We start from the raw sequence: 24,528 nt of genomic DNA, 5'->3' as shown, positions 1-24,528 counted from the left end.
GTACAGTTGCGTTTTTAACTGTTTTGAAGTCAACCACAGTTAATTTTGTTAAATCTAAAAACCCGAAAATATTGAGACTTCATATAAACTTTATTTAAAAAAGAACTTGACTGTCACCATAGCTTTTATATTACACCTGCATTGGGATGATAGGCTAGGTTGCACCTTGAGATACTAATAATTGTATTTTCCTCATCTTTGGAAAAATTCCACCCTATTGAAAAAATTAAACTAGTTGATTAAAATTGAAAGTAAGCTATCAATAAATTCTAGAGTAGTTAAGCTCTTAAAACTATTATTTATTGTGGGCCCTATTTAACAGTCGGAATTCAGCCTGCGTAAGAAATACTGATAGTGCCTTACATCATTTTCCCCCAAAACTCTGAGATGATTTTTTTTTGGTTTGTTTTACCCCTACCACCTTTGCCCTAATTACAGTTACTAATAATAATTTCCCCCTACCCTGCTGTCATTCAGTATCATCACCTACTCATCTTAAACTTACTGAAACATTTTGAGATTCACCTTGTGAATTAATTAGTGTTCCTTTCTCTTCATAAAGCCCTTTTCCTTTTAAAAATTAATGCACATTATGTTCTTGTGCAAATGATGTTAGCATAGCACTGTGCAGAATAGTGCATGCAGATATTGTGCAAACTTTCCTAACATTTTCCCAATGTACTCCAATCCTGATTCTACAAAATTCCAGCTATCCCTGTCTTGAGCCTCTTTTGAGCAGAGAATATAAAATCTTGTTCTGGCTGCAAAATGTGCACTAACAAACTAGGATCAGACCACCAATCTACTTTCCATTTGTGACAAGCATAATATTTGAATCCTGATCTATAGACACGAAAGGCATTAAAAGTGCATTCACCCACTGCGCACACACTATCCTCAGTAACTGCAGCTGATCCATGATTTTTTCCCACTGGGGTTAAAGTGAAGAACAGTCCGTAAGTGCTTCCTACATGATAGTGCTCTGCAGCTCTCAATCCCATAGTTGTTTTGTGTTTCCTGCTGACTGCTACTGCACTCTCCTCGAAGTTTGTGTTATAATTTCCAGACTAACAGAGTAACTTCAGCTTTGAATATCGCCAGTATTATGGACCAGAGAAATATTGTGTACTGAAACTCCCTAGAATCTCTTTTAGAGTCAATAAACAGCTCCTTCAACTTCCCTTTCTGGGAACTCTTTTTATAAAGGGCATAGCTTGTCTAAGATCCAAAGTCATTGAAACAAATTTTGTATGCATGTGACAGGGCAACACAATGGGAGACAGTGAACCAGCTAATGGAGAATGATCAAGTTGCCAATCTTTGGAGAGAGGAAAAAAAACTATCACAAATTTTTCTCCAACACAACTGGGGAAAGATTTCAGGGAGCTTAAATTCTTTTGATTTGTTTGGAAGGACTAGTTTGACTTGCTATGATCCTCTGTGCTGCTTAAAGGGAGCTCTTTGACACCAAAGAGCATTAACCAAGATGAGATTAAACTAGACAACTATCCTTATTCACTGTGAACTAGGGAAAAAAACCTTAGTGATTGCTTCAGCTATGCCACTCTCCAAATTTAACATTTTTCTTCAACAATTTATGAAAACTGTACTTTATTTGTTAGTGGAATTGTAATCTATACCTAGAATGAATCCCGGTGAGCACCTTGAACCAAGAGCTCACCCATCCCTTAAGAGTTCTGCAGAGTTCTCAAAAGCTCTTAGACGAAAAGATACCTTCATAAAGAAAAATGTATTAGTTGTCCTTTAGGGTCATGTAGAATATTATTCCCAACCGTGTAGTAGTCCAGTGGTTTTCAACCTGTGGTCTGTGAATTCCTGGAGGTCTGCAGATTATGTCAAAGGTGTCCCTGAAAGGTGACTATGAAAATGAAGTTTCAGACTCCAGAAAAGGCATTCAGTTTTTTCTGATCAATCAAAACTATGTGAACACCTCTCCCTACAGATGAAAACCTGGAATTGTTGGCGTTCTCATAGAAGCCCTCAGTTTAGCGTCCTTTCTCCCGCTATGTCAAATGTCGTGCTGAGCCAAGCATGTGCAACATTTGTAGTTGAATTCTGTTCAGTCAGTTTTCAGTCTACGGATTCTATAGTAGGGGTCCACAGACTACAGAATTTCCAAAGGGGTCTGCACCTCCTTTTGAAATATTTTAGGGGTCTTCAAATGAAAAAGGCTGACAAACAGCCTTTTTGTGGTAGTCAAATAAATTTGACCACAAATTTGACTACAAATTTGTGGTAGTCAAATAAAGCTTGAATGACTTAGTCTGGTGGTGGGAAGTTGGTAGGGTTTTTGTTTCTAAATCTCTTTCTCTCTCCCTCCCCCTCCCCACTCCCCAAGCAGTATATGTTACTGCCTGGAAATCTAGGAATGGAGTAGGTGGACCCATGGTTTTTTCCTCCTAAAATGTCTACTTTTATCTATGCTCTTTTTAAATCTTGCAAGGAATGGCTAGGGAATTCTAGTCTGGCAGAATCAGATGGGTAACTCTTATGTAAGGCTTATGCAGTCTTATGTAATGATTGTGACTGTATCACAGATTTTAACTTTATACCTAAATTGGACGATTTTAGGGCTGGTCTACAATGAAAAATTATTGGCATAGCTATATCTCTAAGGGGTATGAAAAATTTACATCCCTGAGAAACGTAGTTAAGATGACTTGACCCCCGATGTAGACAGCGCTAGGCTGATAAGTGAACAAAAGACGTCTTCTAACTACTGCCCCTCAGGGAGGTGTATTATCCACAGTGATGGGAGAACCCCTCTCGTTGCTGTAGTAAGTGTTTACGCTGAAGCACTGCAGCACTAAGCTGTAGCATTTTAAGTGTAGACATAGGAGTAAGCAAAAGGCATGTTATCAAATTCAATTTCTCTTCCCCTGTTGGTTGGGCTGTTGGGACCTGCCAACTTCTATTTCTCCTAAGTAAGAAGGCATACACAGTATCTCAACAGTAACATTGTAAAAATAAATAATAGAATATTACTTTTTATAGGCCAGAAGCACAGTTAATTTAATGGATTTTTTTATGTGCCTGATAGCCTTCACATAATATATCAACGGATATCTAACTTCTGTTGACAAAGCAGTGAATTATTTTGAAAAACAAAAGTTAATTGGAAAATTATAGTTTGCTGTGATGTGTTAAAAGAGAGAAAGAGGGTTAGCAGCATGCTAACATGGTAATATAATAGCCATAATCGTACTGGAACTTTTTTTTTGTTCTTGGTTTTATTTTAATGGCTATAATCTTATTTTCTTAATTTTCCTTTAAACTTAACTCAGCCATTTATGGTCCAGCTTGTCACAACTGTAATTGCTTAATTTCTTATAATTCCTTAATATTTTAATTATCACTAACCTTTAAAAAAAATTATGACCATGTAGGTGGACTCTCCATCTCCACTATCTTCTGCTCGGTACTTAAGACTTAAATGAGCTTTTTTTTTTTTAGTGTGTGCAGCAAGATGTCCCTAATCCTTGCTGACTGTTTAGTCTTCCAATTTTTCCAAGTAGTGGCGTGCTAGTTTCTTTCTTATAGTGAAACTGTTTCAGCAATAAACAGTTGATCACAAATACTGTTTTACTTCCCACTTCATATTATTCTGATTTTTGCCCACAGGGAACTCCATTTAAATAACAACCTGTTACGGGTTCTACCATTTGAGCTGGGAAAACTATTTCAGTTACAGACATTAGGTCTGAAAGGTATGACTTTTTTACCTACGTTTTATGTTTTGATCTCATTCTTGAGCCACAGCTGTTTTAAGCTACAAATTTTATGAAATGTTACCAAATAGCAGCTGTTGGTTTAGGAATTTATTCTTCTCTTTTATAAATATATTGAGATTTAATGAATCTGGCCCAAAAAAAGAATGAAAAGTCAAGTTCATTTTCTGGTTGCCTACATGGAAGTTAGATATAGCTTTTGATTAAATCTGGCCTAATTGAACTTACACTGCAGTTATGGAACTCCTTCTTCTCCAAAAGGGGGATCAACTGGATACCTTTTTTAGGATTTTGTACTGCTCGTGATCACCATAGTATCTGACTGCAAATAGCAATTTAAAATTGATTTTCAAAATTTTGGGGCCAATACTGTAAGTGTTTGGCATGTAGATCTACTGACTTCAGTGGGAGTTGTGTGAATGAAAGGCTTGCAAGATCAGGCTCTTTCTACTGAGTATGATGCCTATAAACTGCATTAAATCTCAAAAGCCTAATATTTATTATGATTGGAAAATTTTACTGTCCTCTATTTGTGTGAACTTTTAGCATTTGATTAAGTAGAGTAGCCTCCTTAATTAATCAGGCCAGATTTTCTGAGATTTGGCAGAAAGATACCATATTCTAGTGGTAGATGTCCAGCAGGAAATCCTTTTGGCCTAGGGGAGGCCACTCTCTTATGAAATAAAACTGGTGGAGATTGCTCCTGCATCAGACCTACTCCCACCACCATTATAAGTGTGTTTGGAGAGGGGCAGGATGTGACAGAGCAAAACTTCACCATGACAGTCCTCCACTAGTGTAGGGTCTATTAGATCCAGTGATGAAAATTAGAGCTGCCCTTCTAGTACTCAGTTACAGAAGAGAAAGTAAGTGTTTGCAGGAATGGAAAATTGAAATAGTTCTCACTGTTTTGCAGTCATATATCCAAGACTTTAAATACCCCCCCCCCCCACACACACACATACTCACACACTCTCACACGCATCATTTTTCTGGTTTAATTTTACCTTTTGTAAACCTGTTTGCAGGAAATCCACTTACACAGGATTTACTGAACCTCTACCAGGAACCAGATGGAACACGAAGGCTCCTAAATTATTTGCTTGATAATTTGGCAGGTACTGCAAAAAGAAGTAAGTGATCATTCCTGAAATATTTATTTATGCCATTTAAAATAAATACGACTACTTTACTTTGTGTATGTTTTTTTTTTTTTTTTTAAATGTTCTAATAGTTTCAACAGAACAACCACCTCCAAGATCTTGGATTATGTTGCGGGAACCAGACCGAACAAGACCAACAGGTAGCATTGCAATGACTCTTTATAGATTTTTTTCCCCTCCCCCCATCTAAAATCACTTCACCATTACCATCTGCTGAAGTATTTCTTTTTGATACTTAAACTAAAACATCTCCTACTCACTGATGGTAGCCAGCGTAGGCATTCCTACATCAAAGAGCACATTTGTTGAGGAATTAGCCACTTTTTACTTTTTTCTTAGCTACCTTTATCTTTAATTGGATGACTCACAACTAGAGTTGAACTAGTTATTCAAGTATTTTAAAAGTAGCTGATCAATTGTAAAATATTAATTGAATGATTGTTGAAGAATCCAGGAACAGCAGAAAAGTTCCCCCTGATTTTCAACAAATGTAGAATAAAAAAAATATCCTGGACAATCAGAGAATATTTATATTTAAAACTTGTAGCCCCAAAGAAAATCTGCGGAATTGCGCTTTACTAGTTAGCTTAATTCTCAGTATAAACTGCCTTTGTCTGCTATTCACCATTTATATCAGCAACATATGGAGGTTTTTTTAGTAACCTGTTAACAATGAGTGCTGTATGCCCAGACAAAAGGAGTGGCTGGTTATTTTAGAGAGAACATGTGATGCATTTTTCTGTAGGGTCAGCTGTTAAGCTATATATTTGAGTTAAAGCACTTGAAGTGGAAAAATGAAGAATGTAATTGTGTTTTTTAGTAAAATATATCAGTAATTTAAATTATTGTTCTGCAGCCTTGTTTTCTGTCATGTGTTACAACGTACTTTGTGATAAATATGCCACCCGACAGTTATATGGCTATTGTCCATCATGGGCACTGAACTGGGAGTACAGAAAAAAAGCCATTATGCAGGAAATCTTGAATTGCAATGCTGACATCATAAGTCTTCAGGTAAATGATAAATTTATTTTTTCTTTTGTGTTCGCTTGTATTGACTCTTGTACATTACATTCATTAAAGTAAACTTTATTGTAAAGCAATGTGTTGTAATTTAGAACACTTATTCATTGCTTGACATCAAAAGAATGCTTTTCAACCTACACAGTTGGAACACTAACCAGCAGCTGCTGATCAGAGAAATGTGTTGGTGTGTGTATATATAATCTGACGCATGTTCAAATAAAAGGCATGAGATAATCATATCTGGGGATTACAGAAATTTATTTATATCTCTTGCCTTAAAATAGCAGTATGGCTGTCTTATGCGTACGTTCCTTGATTTATCTAATTTTTTGAGTTTCCAAAAGCCAGTTTGGAGGTGACTTATACTTTCTTCTAAAAGAGGCTAAATAATATAGAAGTTACACCAGTCTTCTGTACTCTGGTGGTGCTAAACAAATACAGCGTGCTGTCTTATAACTTTACAGGAGGTCGAAACTGAACAGTACTACAGTTTTTTCCTGGCAGAACTGAAGGAGCGTGGCTATAATGGGTTCTTCAGTCCAAAATCTAGAGCTAGGACAATGTCAGAACAGGAAAGAAAACATGTTGATGGTTGTGCAATATTTTTCAAGACAGAAAAGTAAGTGTGTTTCATAAAACCTTCTGTTGTGCCGGTTTCCTTTTGCACAATTCTTCTGGGTCAAATTTAGGCCCTAAATTGCTGTGACAAAGAAGTGTGTCTTTGTGTGGGACTCCTATTCTAACATTGTTGGGGATAATGGGAGGAGTTCATACTCCTTGGGGCCTTTTTAGCCAGAGCTAAACACTTTTTTTGCATATCTGCCCCTTACGTGGCAACTCCATATTTTGTACAAAGTATTCCTACCTCTAGAAGGAATACTCTGCACAAGAGGTACTGTGTTGGGCACGACTAGTCTGAGAAAAGCCCATATTAACAAAGATCTTTTAATGTTTTGTTGTATGAAAGCGAAAAAACACTAACAAATAAAAAGAAATATAAAGGCAAGTACAATACAAGTATCATGAAATATTTTGTATTTATTCACTGCTGATGGTGTAAAAAAGCTCAGAAAAAACCCCAAAGCATAGGAAAAAATAAACAAAAAATAGGAAACATGGGGAATGTGACATGTAGAACACACACTTCAGGCAAAAGAAATGTCCATCATAAAACAGTGATACCTGTCTAGCTCTTCAGCTGCTTTTGCAATGCTAATCTGAGATATCTTCATGCTGAAGGTAAAATTTGCTCCATTGCAGATCCCCTAGAAAACTGGTTTGAATCGGTTGGAAGCAGCATATCACTCTGTACTGGGGAGACCTTCACAATGAAAATACAAGCAAAAATTTCGCCCTTGAACTCTTTCAAATCCAAATGCACTCCATCTGAGACAATAGGAAAAGACTACAGTCTTTAATTTATTTCTTGAGTGAAATTGGACTGAGTCATTTTGCGTTCTATGAAAAGTGAGACACCTGTCCTTATTACCCAAACCGTTCCTAAAATAGAAGCCTAAACTTTAAAAAATGACTAGTGATTTTTGGGTGCCCAAATTGAGAGACCTTAAAGGGACTTGATTTTCAAAAGATGGGAGAACTCAGGACTTTCTGAAAATCAGGAGCTATTTTAAGGTGTCTAAAGTCAGGTACCAAAAAAATTGAGGCACCCAAAATCATTAATCACTTGTGAAAATATAAGGAATATATAGACAGTTAATTTTTCCATCTCTGAAACAGTGATTGCCCTAGGTATCTAAGTCTTTAAGAATTTTTCTGTGTTCTGCTGTGTCCACAAAACAATGCAGATGTCCGCTTCAATACACTCTGGTTCAGAATCAAGTGTTGAGTCACTCTCTCTTAAGCCTGCTAGTTCAAATAGATCAGGAGAAGGAAAATATCTTCTTATATTTAACATTTTTCTGAATAAAGTCTGAAAGAATATGGGAAGTGTTGATTTTGGGAAGGAGGGATTAATTTAAATCTGTTTAAGATGGAGTGCAGATAAAAATTGCTAATGAAATTATATCCTCCGACTTCAGCGCCGCATTTTTATAAAGCAGTAATGTGACTGGCTGAGATTCTTGTAACTTAGTTTACTTATATCCTCTAACAAGTTTTAATTAAAATGAGGAAGAAGCTATAGTATTTCCTATGTCATATGACAAGTTAAGAAACCACACAATGTTGTTCTTTCAGATTCATCTTAGTTCAGAAACATACTGTTGAGTTTAATCAACTAGCTATGGCAAACTCAGAAGGGTCTGAAGCGATGCTGAACAGAGTTATGACAAAAGATAACATTGGAGTGGCTGTGTTGCTGGAGCTGCGAAAGGAATTAATAGAAATGTCATGTAAGTAATTTAATCCATTTTTTTGACAGGATTGTAATACAGTATGTTACAGTCTCCAATACAAATGAAAATTTTGTTTCAGTGCACTGGAGAATGGAAAACAACATTCCACAAATAAACACCATATCTACAATTGTGTGCTGAAATTTTTGGGGCAAACTTCATTTAAAATAGAATTTGGGGGAAAAAATTGAAATGGCAAATGCTAAATTGAATGTTTGGATGATGCATGGTTTTTAAAAATTGGATTCTCCCCCACCCATTTTTTATAAAGAGAAAGCTGAAGAATTGAGGACAAGAGGGGAAATTAACTTGGTGTATCTGGCTGGAAAAATATAAAGTGCCATTGAACTAGCCAGAGGTGGTTGTAAATTTCTTGATCATCTGCATAATACTCTGTAGCTTGGTAGCTCTCTGTCATGTAGTGCTTATAAATTCCACGTACTCTTGCCCTGGATTTCTCAGAAAAGTTGAGACCTCAATTGACCTTGGAAATGTCTCGGTGTGGCCCTATTTAGCCTATAGTGCTTTATTTTCTCTATTATAGTAAACTTTTATTAACAAGGGCATAAACAAACATGCCTTTAATGTGCGCTTGCAGGGGGATAAAAGGTTTGTAATGTGCATATGTGAAATTGCTGAGTTAAAAAACATAATTCTTAAAATACTACACTGATTTTGCTAATCAGGGTGCGGTGATTACTTGGACAGTATTGCAAAGAATGGAGAAAAAACTAATTTTAAAAATATACTGTGCGTTGGTTTTCAACATGACTATATACTAATAGTAATGGCATTTTCAAACTCACAGTATTTATTTGTACCATCTCATTCTTGTTTTTGGTCCTTTTTAATCTGATGTTATCCCGGTGTTGGAAGTAGCTGTAACCAGTTTAATTGCGGTTGCACAGCCAATAAAGGAAACCCTCTTCATTTCTTGGCAATAAAGAAATAGGTTTAGCTTACAACTTTAAAAATCCCTTCCAGTGACATTTTCCCCCCTCACGATTCTGTTTTAAGGTTGGCCAAACTTAGCATCAACCCTATTTCAAATCTGTCACTTCTTAAAAATCATTTTTGGCTTATAATACAAGCCATCTAGTAGTCATTAGCTGAATCTGTTGCAGACACAGCAACTGTAAATACTTCACTTCCAATTTTAGCTGGAAAGCCACAACTTGGGATGGAGAAGCAGCTAGTTCTTGTAGCTAATGCACATATGCACTGGGACCCTGAGTATTCTGATGTGAAGCTGGTTCAGACTATGATGTTCCTCTCTGAAGTAAAGAACATTATTGATAAAGCCTCTCGTAGCCTCAAACCTGGACTTTCAGGAGAACTTGGAACCATTCCACTTGTACTGTGTGCAGATCTCAATTCTCTGCCAGATTCTGGTAAGAACAACAAGTTTACTTTTTTAGAACAAAATGTAAGAGATGTATGAATTGAAATTCAAAGGTCTTCCTTTTTAAAAGAAAATATTTTCCGTGTAAAAACGTAAGATGCTTGAGATTTTAAGATAAAAAAGTATCGTGGATAGTAGGGAGTCAAGAGATGATAAAACTACTCCATTACAGTCCTGGAAGGATTCTGCGCCACTGCACATACGCAGAATTCATGTCCCCCTGCAGATTTCTTTGCATCCCCACAGAAAATGATGGGAAAGCAAAGGGAAGCCACAAAAGCGGTCACATGCCCCTCCCAAGCAACACAGGTGTGTGGTTTCAGGCGCCCTGAGCAGACGACAGAAAGGTAAATCACTGTGCGGGTGAAGGGGGCTTGAGACACCCCGACTGGTGCCAGGTCAGACCCACCCCCTGTCTGTCCAACTCCCGTGCATCCAGACCTCCCCTACCCTTCCCACCCCCACTGAGCCCCCTGCACCCTAACCCCCATCCCACTGAGCCTCACCACACCCTCCCACCACCCCTGCACCTGGGGCTGGGGATGCCTTGCTGATGGCTCCTCCCCTGTGCTGGGTTCAGCTGCTAGTCCCAGCTGGGCTGGGGATAGAGAAAGAGCGCACTTCCCCTGCACGGAGTGGCCAGGGCCAGGGCTGGGTCAGATCCACTCCCAAAAACCTCCCCCGGCTTCACCTCCAGCCTTCCTGCCCCCATCATCTTCAGCTGTGGAGAGAGGGGTCACTGTACGGGGACCTGCTCCCCTGTCTGCCCAACTCCTGTGTATCCAGACCTCCCCACACCGAGCCCCCCGGACCCACTGAGCCCCACCATTTTAAAGTATTGTATGCAGAATTTTAATTTTTTGGCACAGAATTCCCTCAGGAGTTATTTGATCTGTAACCTCATTGACTGTAAGGTAATAAATATCTCTTACTTTTAATTGAAAGCTTTATTATGTTGCCCATAGCAATACAACACTTTAAAAGTGAGAGATTGTAAATTCTCCTGCTTAAAATAATCTCCACAGAACCCTACTTTCTGCTGCTTAAGTATTCCAGAACCATTGAAATATAAACCTTCAGATACTTCATGTACAATGCACATGCTAGCAAATGCATGATAGTACTGGACCCTTCCTTTCTGCTACTTGCTGATGTATAGGGTTTTTCCCAACCTTAAGGACACCCTCTGATCCTTGCACTCTTTTTAGTTAATGTTTTATGGGTGAGATTCTGTATGACCCTCGGGAGATACACACGTAAGGAAAAGTGCCTAAGGAATCTTTCTTCCCTCCTGTTCTCCTTTCCGTGGGCAGGGGCCAGTCATTAATAAGCCTGACTTTCTCTGAAGGTGCTCAGGATCCACAACTCCAGTGGAAATCGGTGGGAGCTGTAGGTGCTGAGCACCTCTGTGAACCTTATCCAGTGCAGCTAGGGAAGGCAAGGAAGGTATCCTTGCCAATGGCTAATGCAACAAGTAGTGCTTACCTAGAGCAGGAACAAAGATGGGGCCAAATATCTGCCTTGGAGCAGAGTCTCAAATCTCCAGACGTAATATGTCAATTGGCATCAAGCTTTCAGACCTATTTTCAATCTGTCTTCAGAAAAAAGTCATTCCCCTCACTTTGAGGATAACCTAGTTGTATCATCAGTCTGTTGATTAGTGAGTGCTGAGGAGCAGGCTGAGAAGCTGCACCAGGGCTAGTTTCAGTGGTGAAGCAGGGCTGGAGTTTGAGCACCAACAGAAGGTGGGGGTGAGAGGAAGCTGCTCATTGCCTTTGCTGATGTTCTTTGATTTTTTTCCATCATCTAGGGTCTTATTTAATCTTGTAGATACTTCTATCAAAGAGTGTGCCTTTATTTGACTGATACTTGCTCTTAGTGAATGGCATGGCACTAATATAGAAAGTCTTTGAATATGTTATAAAAGTCATATTGACTGTATGTATTTAACTTGTTGCTTGTTTAAGGTCCAGACGCAATCATGAATGAAAATAGCAGTTTGTTTGTTTACATAAACCTATTAACTAAATGCATAAGTTGGTACCTTTTTTTCCCCTCCATGCCCCTCTTAATAGGTGTTGTTGAATATTTGAGCACTGGTGGGGTGGAAACAAATCATAAAGATTTTAAGGAACTGAGATACAATGAAAGTCTTACCAACTTCAGTTGTAATGGAAAAAATGGAACAACGAATGGAAGGATTACGCATGGTTTCAAGTTGAAGAGTGCCTATGAGAATGGCCTAATGCCTTACACAAATTACACATTTGACTTCAAGGTGAGAATTTTGCTATGTTATAGCAGGGTTCCCAAACTTCTTTTCCCTGAGGCCCACCTTTGCAGGCGCAATAGGCACTGCGGCCTACTATTCACACAAGTCTGTCAGGGAGAGGGGCCCTATGGGGAGTGCACAGTCCCTCTCCTTAGCAGGAACCAGGGCAAGCTATAGGACAAAGGGGCCAGGAAGATGCCACAGCTAGCCCCCCCGACACCCTCTGCCTCAGTAGCCTGCTGAGTGCCTTGAGATGGTCACCTGGCATCCCTGCCCCCATCACCCACCCTCGCATGCCTCACAGGCACCCCTTGCCAGGGAACAACAGAAGGACTTGGGAGCCGCCAGTTCTGGGCAGGTGCTCAGGTCGGGCCTGGCCATTACCTTGTTGGTCCCGATGATGGCATCCAGGCAGAAACAGAGTGGCACCACCAAGCCCTGGTCCTTGGAGGTGGGGGGAGGGGGAGAGTGGGCTGCAGGGCCGATATTCCAGGGGGTCCAACAGCCCCAGATCGCGGGGTGTGGTGGCTTGGAGTGGGAATAGCCACGAACCCTCCGGCCTCCCTGGGGTTGCTGCCTCTGATGGTTAGTTTTACAAATTTACATTTAAAAATACAGTAAACCAGAGAGCACTAATTCTTTCATCGTACTATAAATCACGATTAGTGTTTCCTATTTGCAAGGTAATAATGGTGTCTTGGATGTTTGTTCTTTTTTTATAAACAGGAAGCACCCTTAGGGTATTATGTGACATATTTTTAATTATCCCAACTAACTAAAAGGAGAACATGGGGTGTTAAGCTTCTGAATGAAACAATGTTATTAAATAACTGCCCACTGCTCTGCATTGTTCCCTTGCTTCCTTGCAATGTGGAAAATTATCAACTCTTCCTTACTCAGGGAAAGCAAAGATGGTTCTCTCCCTCTCTCTTCAAATCTGATGTGGCTTGAGGCCCTCTAGTTGAGCATTATTGAGTGTTTTACATACAAGCCTTTTTAAGTTTCTCCACTCTTGGAGTAGAGCCAACAGCAATACCTTACCCCTAAAAAAATGAAGAATTTGTGGTTGAGCATTTGCGCTTTCTGGTATCTTCCTTGCCTTGCTCCTAACAATTCATGGAGAAATGGTGACAGTAATTAGTAAGTATCATTTTTAACTAATATCATTCCCTTATATGGTTTAAGGGATGTGTTTCCTTGGCGATAAAAAACATAAAAACGGCCATACTGGGTCAAACCAATGGTCCATCTAGCCCAGTATCCTGTCTTCCAACAGTGGCCAATGCCAGGTGCTTTAGAGGGGATGAACAGAACAGGTATTCATCAAGTGATCTAGCCCCTGTCACCCATTCCCAGCTTCTGGCAAACAGAGGCTAGGGACACTTCAGAGCATGGTTTTGCATCCCTGCCCATCCTGGCTAATAGCCATTGATGGACCTATCCACCATGAATTTATCTCTTTCTTTTTTGAACCCTGTTATAGTCTTGGCCTTCACAACATCCTCTGGCAAAGAGTTCCACAGGTTGACTGTGTGTTGTGTGAAGAAATACTTCCTTGTATTTGTTTTAAACCTGCTGCCTATTAATTTCATTTGGTGACCCCTAGTTCTTGTCTTATGAGGAGTAAATAACGCTTCCTTATTTACTTTCTCCACCCCAGTCATGATTTGATAGACTATCATATTCCCACACTTAGCCATCTTTTTTCCAAGCTGAAAAGTCCCAGTCTTAATAATCTCTCCTCATATGGAGGGTGTTCCATATCTCTAATCATTTTTTGTCATTTTCTGCACTTTTTTCAATTCCAATATATCTTTTTTGAGATGGGGCGACCAGATCTGCACGCAGTATTGGAGATGTGGGCATACCATGGATTTATATAGAGGCAATATGATATTTTCTGTTTTATTATCTGTCCCTTTCCTTATGATTCCCAGCATTAGGCTGCATTGTTTTCCTGCTTTGAATATGACTGCAATTTTACCTAGAGACCATAAGAACAATTGTCTTTGAGACAAATTAAGAACAAAATACTTGTTATAGAAAATAGCTTGACACCAGTGTATTACCTCTAATCAAAAGATATTTGATAATATTCTAGAGAGAAATTAGAAGCCCTTGATATAGGGAGGTATCAGGTATCTAATTGTAATATTTGGCTAATGGTGGATAACTGGAAATATTATTCTGAATTTGAATTGGAATAGCAGAGCAATGACTAATAATTGTTCGACCTTTAATTTAGTTATCACTATTTTGGTCCCACTAACGTCAAAAGGAGTTTTGTTGTTGATGTTAATGAGACCTGTATTTAGCTCTTAATGCCAAATGTAAATAATGAAGAGCCAGTAGCAATAGTCATTCTCAATGTCTTAAACAAAACATTTAATAAGAGGTAGCTAACCTCTCTCTCCAACATATTGATTGTCACAACACATTATGGCAAAACTGCACTGAAGACTGCACAGTGTCAATTCCAAGACCCCAATCATAAGGTGGCTGTTCCCATTTTAGTGTTTTAAAATGCAGTCTGCAAGAGCAAGGAAGGAGAAGAGTAGTCTCCCCAGTGACTACGGTCACCTCTAGATCTGTAACCGTTCTGAAGTCCCTCTTAAACAAGTGGGTGGGGGATGTCTGAAGTGAAATTACCACAAAGAGGAGAAGAGAAGTGACCGAGGTCCCAGTAGACACTAGTCTTCCCTGACCCATAGTAGGCAACTCTTAGAACAGACCATAAAGAGGAGACCGAAGTAGTGGAACAAACTGTACCACAGGGAGGTAGCTTCCTAGCTATTTGGCTTCAAATAAGCAGCTGAAAAGGTGTCTGTAATACTATACTTAAATGTTGTCTTTGAAAAGGCATTTGGCCAAAGGATGGTACACTAAGACACTTCTTTTCCCCTCCTATTTCAGGGTATTATTGACTACATCTTCTACTCTAAACCTCAGCTAAATATACTTGGCATTCTTGGACCTTTGGATCATCATTGGTTAATAGAGAATAATATAAGTGGCTGTCCACACCCACTCATCCCTTCGGACCACTTCTCACTTTTTGCACAACTGGAGCTTTTGCTGCCTTTCCTGCCCCCGGTAAATGGAATCCATCTCCCTGGCAGGAGGTAGTCAAGTACAACTTAGAGGGCAACCTCAATCTAACTTGTAAAATTGTAAAATCTGAATATAGAGGAGTGAGGTATGGCCAACAGGGATTTTTCTTATTGATCTTAATTTTAAATCTAATTATTTGATAAAGACATAGTAAAAGCCAGGTGCTATCAACAGACACAATTCTGAGCCCAATATACCTTATATACTGTTAGACAGGAATTGGTGCATATGCACTTTTCTTTAATTTGTTACAATTAATCGTCCTGTTTCTTCTTCTATCCAACATCACACATTCATGCCTTGAAATAGAGAGTTGTTGTACAGGATATTCTCTTTGCACAGATCTCTGTAGCGCTACTTTTTTGAGGCCAGTAGTAACATCGAGAACATTCTTCCGTACTTCACTCCCTCCTTCTTCAGACTTGCTTGTAAAATATAGAATTTGAATTTAGCCTTTATTGATTGTATATGAACAACAGAAGACCTGATTTATGAGATTTTGTACTTTAAAAAAATCAGATTTGGAAAATGATTGTATTGTAAACTAAGGCTAAATTTTTATCTGTTTTCATGTGTTATAAAGGCCAGCTTGTAAAAGAAGTTGCAACAGGTTTTCTCTGCTAATGATTTGCACTTGTTAGGGTTTTGTTAGCCCTTTTGTACTACTTTTATTTTCAGTTGAGAACATTGCTTTTTAAATCTAAGTCTGTAAAATATTGGCAAATTTCTTAACTAAATACATGCATTTGTCTTTTTGATTTAAAAAAGAAAAACGGTAAGGTTTTCACAGAACAGACAAACTAAGCAGTGAATGATGAGTAGGTCTGTATGGACTGAAAGTTATTGTTGATGTGTGTGCATTTTAATATTTTTATCTCTGATTTTTGAAGTAAAATTAGGGATGCTTGTGTACAGCTTCTTTTTATTTTAAAGGCTGTTTGTCCTATCTGCACTGTGCCTGCTTAAATTTGTTCTCACCTAGCACTGCCTGTGCATGCAGAGAAAATCTGTGCGCCTTCTTTTATATTTTTTAAATAATGTTAACACTTGTGAAAATTTTATGAAGATACTTTTGTATAAGCTGTGGCATCTTTATTTCCTCTTGAAGCATTGAATACACACTTTTTGAACATGTTCAGATTATGGGTACCCAGTTCTTAGCTTCTAATACCTAAGCACTGCTTCTTTCAATGTCATCGCACAGTGCTATTTTTTTCACAGAGAAATACTATCATGTGAATCCTTTTCAGTTTAAATGTGTTCCTCAGTCTCAGAGACAGTATCATTCCTTGAAGAAAAAAATTACATTTTCTGTTTATGAAGCCGTGTAAATTAGATGCATTTTCAGTATAGGTCCCTAAGATAATTCTTCAGATCATTTTTAAAGTGACCAAGTCATATTTTAAAGTGTCAGGCAAGACAAAAGTTAAATAGTGTACCTTCATAGTGCCATTAATGTCATAAAGCCAAGTATAAAACAGCTAATAAATTTAACTTGGACTTATAAAAGGGAGAATTTATCCACTCCTCCTTAACTAATACACTTTCAAAAATCAATGTAATTAATTGAGAGAGAGGAAGCTTGGTCTAACTGCTTTTGTTTCAACTGCAGGCAGGGAAGCAAAAGGACACTGAGCGTTACGAGCAATTTCTGAATATTATAAATTTTTGTATAGAGAATGAGTTAGGTAATAATGATTCAAAATTTTATGAAGAGAAAATTGTCAGCACTTAAATGTGCTAAAACCATTCTGTTTTAAAATAGAAGTAAAATTACAAATTGTTCTGATCTACAAAATGTGTGTTTTAAATTTCAGTAGGAAAAGTCTTGATCTTGAATCCTTGTCTGGGACCTGATTTTGTTGTTTTGTTTTTTAGTTGTGCAAACACCAAACATGTCCAATTTATAATCAGTACATTGAAATGCTGGTAGTATTGATGTAGTAGATTTAATGCTTAGTGTTATTTTTTTCTGTTTGTTTTTTTATTTTGTTTTTTGTAAAGTGTGAATAAAAGGTGTTTTACTCATGTTTCCTTAACAATGTGTTGGTAATGTGCATCATGACAATTTCCAGTGATGATGAGCCAATTTAGCTTGTCAAACTGAACAAACCTATTTTTTTTTCCTAATCTGGATTATATAATAGGTCCAGAAAGCTTTACGGAAGGGGAAGGGAAGCACTTACTCATTTTGTATTTCTGGGAAATAATTTACTTTAATACATGCTGGAGCTTGAGTGCACTTGTTAGATTCAAAAGGTTTGAGCTTTACACAATACCGTTTCACCTGTATTTGGTAGTCTTTTAAATATATTTGAATTTATGGCAGCCTATTAAAACATTATGGCCCTTTGTGTGTTGAAGACACAATTGTTCTTCTCTGGACACACTGCAATCTATGGGTCAGTTTGAACGACTTTTCTCCATCTTTTAGAGTAATCCTGTATTGTCTGATCTAAAGCCCACTGAATGTAGTGAAGAGACTCCTATTGACTTCAGTGGGTCTTGTGTCAGACACAACAGCATATTTGGCATAATTTATATTGCTCAGGTGTGAATAAACCACCCCCCAAGTGACATAAGTTACACCGACATAAGTGCTCATGTGCACAGCACCGTCATTAGCTTCTGCCATTCGCGGAGGTGGTTTTATTATACCGATGGGAGCGCTCTTTCCCATTGGTTTCAGCGTCTTCACCAGACATGCTGCAGTGGTGCAGCTGCACTGGTACAGCTGTGCCGTTGCAGCATTGAACATGTAGACATCCCTAACAGCTGTGACTCTGAAGCCTACTGAAGGAGAAATTTTTTAACGTCTAGGAAAAGATCAGATGCACCAATACTGGACTGATGTAAACTTCATTAAACAAATTTAAAAGAAATATTTTCCTGTGTTAAACAAATCTCACTCAAACTTCTCAGTTTTCAATTGCAACATAAACAAAATAATGCAATAAACTATCTTTATTTACAAAATGCAACATCTTTGCATCATAAACTCTGACATAAAATGGTTAGTTGCAATACTTTTATTTAAGGTGGCTTTAGATGTTGCCATAATGTACCTTCAGTGTTGCTGTTGTAAAAGTACATAACATAAAAATCATAGACCATTAGGTTGAGGTATTTCATTCAAGTTAGACCAGATATTTTGGGGCCATCTTTTTTTACCATTTGATGAAAACCTCAAGTATGGTCTGCCATTACTTTGGTAATTATTTACACGTACAAAAGAATTCTGTGCATCTAAATTTAATTTGGGGGTATACTTTAAAGAAGTAGAAACAAATACAAAACATTGATATACAGATTGCAACTTTAACATATATCAGAAGTAGGCAAAGAAAAACCACTAGGAGAATGTTTGTAATTATTTTGTCCCGTTGGTGGCTTCAACAAATTTAAAAATGGCTAGCATTTTGACAGTAAAGCTGATTTTGAGTTCAGAATACTGTTGCATACATGTCGGGTCTAATTCTAACAAAAGAGATTGTGTAATTTCATCTAGGATGTAAGCTTAGAAAAGTAGCTTAAGGTGTCAAATTTGCATTTTAGCCATGCAACAAAAAAACCCCAAAACCGTACATCAGACAAAATAATTACAACACCATTTAAAAGAAACAAATCACACTGTAAAACTTATGAATATTTCAATTTACTGCTTAAGTAGAGTTGCTCTTTCATCCAGCCTGACACAGTATTTTTAGTATATGTTAACTGCTATTCTTTTTTGTTTGCATAAATTTTAACACTTAAGTGTCTTGGTATGTTTAAGTAGTGTCTAAAATAGAATATCTTAATCTTTATTCACAGTACTTCTGTATAAAGTGTAATGCACTGGACTAACTCTTGTTTACCATTCATTTAACAAAAACCAGCACATTATCTGCACTAAGCTCAAAGAATGTTGCATTTGTCAATAGGCAGCTCTTTAATAAGATAAAGGGGGAAACTGAATATGGTCTGATGGTAAACAAGGGCTTTTACTGTTCTCTTCAGTGGAACTTTCTTCTTGGTCAAATTTTAACTAGCTAGTATTATATTTATATACAGGGTCTTCTTTTTTTCTTTACCAATGTATTTTCCTACTCATAGCTGACCAATAAATTCAATATCTGTTTCAAACCTTTTTGCAGTGTAATTTATATTTAACATTTTTATTTCTAAATGCTTCATAAAGTTGTGTGAATAGTTAAAGTAAATTTAAAATAGTTTAAACACAAAACTGACGTACAGGAAACTTTACAATCCTGTAGAGACTTTTGTATTCTAACTGCAAGCTAGACACTGATTCACATCTTCTACTTCGGAGATTCACAAATCAAAGCCATGAATACTAACGCCTGCAGACTTTGTGGAAGTTCGTCTCCAGATCTGCACTCTGAAGCTTGCTCTGAGAGGCTGCACCACAACCCCTTATCTGAACACCATGCCAGTTTAAGACAGTTCAGATTTAAACAAGACAGATTAGGCCAGGAATGCAGTAAACTGTAGAATATGAAAGAACTACAGAAATATGTCTGTCAGCCAAGTGCAGTAGGAATAAAGAATTTTTGTAAACATTGAGTCCCTGTCTCTACTGCTACAGTCACCACAGACCCATTTCTACTTTGGTTTCCTCTCTCCATCCCGAGCCCCTCGGCATAGCCGGGGGCAAAAGTGTTCGCCAGTAGAAGAGTTGTTTGTTGTTTGGGTTGGTTTTTTGTTTTGTTTTGTTTTTGCATAGGGTGGCCTCAAGCAGCAGCACCACTAAACTTCTCTATTTTAAGCCTGAAACATGAGTGATAGTGTGATCAGAAAGAGCAGCAAATTGCCCAAAATATGACGATACGCTCCAGCCACTGATCCTGTACAGTTTACAAGGTTTTGGTGCTATGGATGAGAATTTTAACCAGGCAGTTTCCCTTAGGCCTTCACATACAGACAGATTCCATAGGCAGGTTCCAAGGCAGAATCAGATGCAGGCGCAGCCTGTCAGTGGTAGAGACTGCTTGCACAAACCTGTTGCATGAGTCTTGGTACTGTCCTGGTGTATACTCAGATGCAGGGGAGGTACAGTGCATGCAAGTCACAGACATGCAACTGATAAGGTAAGCGGGGGACAGGTACTCTTTCCCCTGTTGGTATCTCATGAGCTTCCTCACCCTGGTGTGGGTGGGTAGCCTTGTAAGTCTGCTGCCAGGGAGACCATTAAATAGACGGCAGGTTCCCCCGAAGATCTTCCATTTCTCAAAATTTCTCAAAATAATGATAGCACTCATAGAGGAGGAAGGTTTCTTGGCACTGCAGCATTGACAGTATTAGATCTGTGCTAAGATTAGCCTAGGAGTAAGAGATCACAGCTACATAAATGCACAAAACTAGTGCATTTGGATTTAATTTGTATCCCATCTGAAGGCAGCCTAGGGTTGGGTAGGCCAGGTAACTGGGGCATGCTTACAAACCAGATGAGGGCAGAGGAGAGCACTGCATACGTTTAAAGGTTCAGGCCTAAAGGAAGAGATCCTGATGAAGCTGGACAGAATTAAAGATACAGAACTAGAATCGAAGCTAATGTAAATCACTGGTGTTCCATTTGACCTAGGTGAAGCTATGACCACTTAAACTGGGTGAGTTGCAGTAAGCCAGGTGCTCTCAGAAAGTTAAAGGTACCCTACTGAAAGCCAGATTCTGAGCTTCCACCTAATGTCTTTTCATAAAACATCAATAAGTCTTTGACCTAGGCCTAGGGATAAAAGAAGTTTCTTCATCTTCTCTTGGTAGCATCCTAGACTTCAGAAGGATACAAAATTAGGATCACTGGGAGGGGAGAGGGAGAGTGGGCAGAGCAAGCAGACACCAGCATCAAATTTTTAAACCACTTATTGGATCTGCTGCCTGTTTTGGGGGTCAATAATAATAAGGAACCCAAACATAAACTGGTGTCTGGACTACTGAAATTAACAGGTGAAACTTTATATCTGGCCAGGACCAGTACAAAACTGCTACTAAACATCATTTGGAAGTTTCATTTGTATGAATTTCTTAATATAACTTTTATGGTTATTTTAAAGTTGTTAGGGGTTTTTTTTGGCTAGTTACTTCTGCTAATAAAACAGGTTCTTTATTTCTAGGGTAATTATTTTTCTAATATGTTTTTGAATTAGTGAAATTGAGTTTTAATACAACAGCTAAAATGTAGTGCAATCAGATTTCCAGAGTTCAAAACTAAAAAGATATAAATGATAAATAGGTACAACAGACGTTGATAAAAACACTGCTGTTTTCAAGAGCCACTTGCAGCCCCCCTCTCTGTGTGGCTTAGCGAAAAGGGAAAGTGAAAACCTTTGTTCCAGAAAAAGTGAGCCAGGTTCCTAAAGCATTATGTGTATTTTGTAATCAAATAGGTAAGAGCAGAAGCAGTTTGCAGTGCTCACCAAATCCTAAATTTATATGACTGACACTTTAATGTTGAACAAAACCCTGGAGTTTTTGTGCATACACAATTCAAAATTAAGGTTATGTGATTTTTATTTGTTCAGGCCCCAGTCTTGCAATTGACAGTGTGGGGGTTACGTCCACATAGTCTGAATGAGTGCAAGGCGGGCCTCCCTACACAACTTTGCTAATCCACGTCTCTTCTGGCCAGCAACACCTATGTTGTTCTATTACTAGGCTCTAAAAAGCAGAAGTGTTTTACTTGTCCCAAACTGTCTATAGCAATGGTCCCCAAACTTTTCAGGATTGTACCCCCTCTTATCTCTGTTTGCGCCCTCCCCCTCAGGGCTGGAGTAAGAGGGGACAGGCTGAGGCTACAGCTGCGGCTTAGGAGTGGGGCCAGGACTGGAGCCAGAAGCTGGGGCTGGGCGTGGGGAAGTAACTGGGGCTGGGTGCGGAGCCACAGCCAGGCCAAGGCTGGGGGTAGGTCCTGGTCTGGGGCTAGGGGCAGGGCCCAGTGTTGGGCCAGAAGCTGGGGCTGTGGTGGGTTCAGGGCCAGAGTAGAGCTGGGAGCAAAGTGGGGCTGTGTGGCGTTCACTCCCTGCCCTGCATAGTGGCAGGCCAGGGACCCAGCTGTGCTCCCCTCTGTTCCTCTGTGCTCTGCTAGGGGGGTTCACCCCACAGTCTGGGGACCTCTGGTCTACTGGGTTTTTGTTTGTGAGTGAAAAACACGAGAAGTGATTTCTTAGGGGATGTCATAGACTGGCTGGCCCTGAAAGGGAGTCAGGCTCAGCCTTGCCTCTCAGACCTAGCAGTTAACCCCCAGCTGCTCCTGATCTGGTGACTCAATTACAATTATTAATCCCAGCTGTGAAAGGGTCAGGGTGGACTAGGTAGAGAGCTCACTGAGGGAGGAGACCTAGGTCATGAGAGGAACACGGGGAGTTCTCTTCTCTGGGAAGGAGAGGGTCTGTGACAAACAGGGAGGTCCCTGGGAGACACTGAGGGAATCCTGAGGAGGGAAGATAGTGGGGAAGCCTGCCAGGAAGAAAGGCCTCCAGGGAAAAAGCAATGAAAGAAATCTGCAGTCCCCAGGACTTGAGATGAAGAACAGGGAACTTTTCTATTTGGATGGGGGGGGGGGGAATGTTTTGTGGTTTCAAAAGGGGCCTGAACTAGATGCTTCTCAGTTGGAGGGCAAATTGTGCATGGTGGCAGTCTACAGGGGGTCTGGAGACAGATCCATGCTCCCACACCAGGCTCTGATTTGGTGAGTAGAAAAGCTTTCAAGGGGGAAATATTGTTTGTTTTTAACTAACTTTGTTCCTCTGCAATTTTTTGTATTCATTATAATGGCAATGATGCTAAAATGTGTACATTGGACATGTTGTACTACTTATTTTTCTACCAAAATACCTGTATTTGTAATAATCAAAACTTACTTTTTTTCTGGTGCTATTCCTCCCTAGAAACTTGGCTATTTGGTTTCTGAGATACCCTCATGAATAAGCAATTGAGAATTTATTAATGAGCAGAGAGCCTGAGGAATCGAATGAAAGAAAATTTGCAGATCTTATGGAAGTCCTTGTGTAAAACAGTCCAAAAAAACCCCTCTAAGATAAAAATTACCTGTGCAGCTCTCAGAGCTTTCAAAATGACATAGCTATGTACTGTTAATCCAGTCTTGCAGAAACTTCTAGATAACAGCAACATATTTCATTCCATCCTATTTACCCCTGTCATGTGTAATGCCTGGAATCTCTAAATGTCAACACTTTATTCAGTCAAGACTCTGTGAGAAACTTAAATCCAATGTAATGTTTGCTTCAGTTCTCCAAGATGGATCTGTTACCATCCTATTCTCTGAGGGCCAGATCTGGTCACACTTAAGTTCCCATTAATAACACACGCTTAATTGCTTCAAAGGCCCTGGATTTGTAGAGGTGTAACTGAGGACCCACTTTTTTTTAACTGGTGATGGTGCGTGAGAAGGAAAAACCTAGCCTTTCTCTGGTTCCCAGGGTAAATTTGTTGGGCTGCCAGTTAAAAGAAACATCTTGTAAACCAAGGGTAGGTTTGGGAAAGTTACCTGAAAAAGAGCTCTGTCCAGCTCGAAAGCTTCTCTCTCTCACCAACAGAAGTTGTTCCAATAAAAGATATTCCCTCCCCCACCTTGTGTGTCTAATATCCTTGGAACAACGCTTCATATAACCTCACAGTGCAGGGTACACACACCCTAAAAATGGCATTTGGAGGTGTGATTACAGCTCAAGTACAATACCGGCCCTAGCTTCAGTCAAGCTAGCAGGGCTGCAACTAGCAATGCAAGAATCAGCAGCATAGACCCTGGTGCAAGTACTTACCAAGGGTTCCAGCAGCCAGGCCTGCACCAACTGTGCTGACATGGCTAGGGTGACCAGATGTCCTGTTTTTAAAGGGACAGTCCCGTATTAAGCCCTCCTGCAGGTGTCCTGAATTTTTTTCTTAAAAACGGGCAAATTGTCCGATGTTTTCTGTCTTACCTGCAGGGAGGGATCTCTGCTCGCTAGCTGCCTGCCCACCAGCTGTGAGTGGGGTGTGTGTGCAAGGCTGGTAGCGGGGCAAAGCTGCAGTGCGCTGGGCCGGCCGGTCCATCAGTGCAGCCCCTGCTGCATGCCAGCTCTTGGCCAGCAGGCCCCTGTCACGTTTCCAGCTGGCACTGGCTTCGTGCCGCAAGCTGCGGTGGCAGGTGAGTGTGGGTGGGCGGCAGATGGTTATGCGTCACCTCTGCTGTCCACCCATTGGCCCTTTATGTGCTCCTCCTTTTACTGTCCTTTCCTTGCTTTGCCCATTCCCAGCACTGTGGGGAGAACTAGCCCCTAGTCAGAGTGCTCAGCTCACCAACAGTCTGGCCGGCGGGCTCCTTCCTTCTCCCACTGCCTCTGGCTGGGCTGGCACCCCAGGAAAGCCTAAGAGCCTCTGGCTCAGGGCGTTGGCCAGGGGGAGCCGAGCCCTGCATGTGTCGGAGCCCCGCACAGCCCTGGCATGTGGAAGC

The 24,528-nt window shown here is 39.6% G+C and overlaps 1 protein-coding gene across 6 annotated transcripts in view; it reads left to right on the top strand.

The window, feature by feature from the left end:
• Positions 1 to 19,202, top strand: part of CNOT6 (CCR4-NOT transcription complex subunit 6) — a 51,765-nt gene extending 32,563 nt beyond the window's left edge. For all 6 annotated transcript variants that reach the window (XM_084637518.1, XM_084637519.1, XM_084637514.1 and 3 more), the window contains 9 exons: positions 3,643 to 3,728; positions 4,778 to 4,882; positions 4,984 to 5,052; positions 5,769 to 5,926; positions 6,403 to 6,557; positions 8,135 to 8,289; positions 9,453 to 9,683; positions 11,770 to 11,972; positions 14,880 to 19,202. In XM_084637518.1, the coding sequence (XP_084493644.1) occupies positions 3,643 to 3,728; positions 4,778 to 4,882; positions 4,984 to 5,052; positions 5,769 to 5,926; positions 6,403 to 6,557; positions 8,135 to 8,289; positions 9,453 to 9,683; positions 11,770 to 11,972; positions 14,880 to 15,092 (1,375 nt within the window). In that variant the 3' untranslated portion in view covers positions 15,093 to 19,202. The remainder of the gene's footprint in view (positions 1 to 3,642; positions 3,729 to 4,777; positions 4,883 to 4,983; positions 5,053 to 5,768; positions 5,927 to 6,402; positions 6,558 to 8,134; positions 8,290 to 9,452; positions 9,684 to 11,769; positions 11,973 to 14,879) is intronic.
• The last annotated feature ends 5,326 nt before the right edge of the window (positions 19,203 to 24,528 follow it).

The sequence above is a fragment of the Lepidochelys olivacea genome, assembly GCF_965140295.1.
Source record: "Lepidochelys olivacea isolate rLepOli2 genome assembly, chromosome: 8".
In the NCBI taxonomy this organism is placed as follows: Eukaryota; Metazoa; Chordata; order Testudines; family Cheloniidae; genus Lepidochelys; species Lepidochelys olivacea.
The sequence above is the reverse complement of the archived record's forward strand: the minus strand, read 5'-3'. Positions and strand labels throughout refer to the sequence as shown.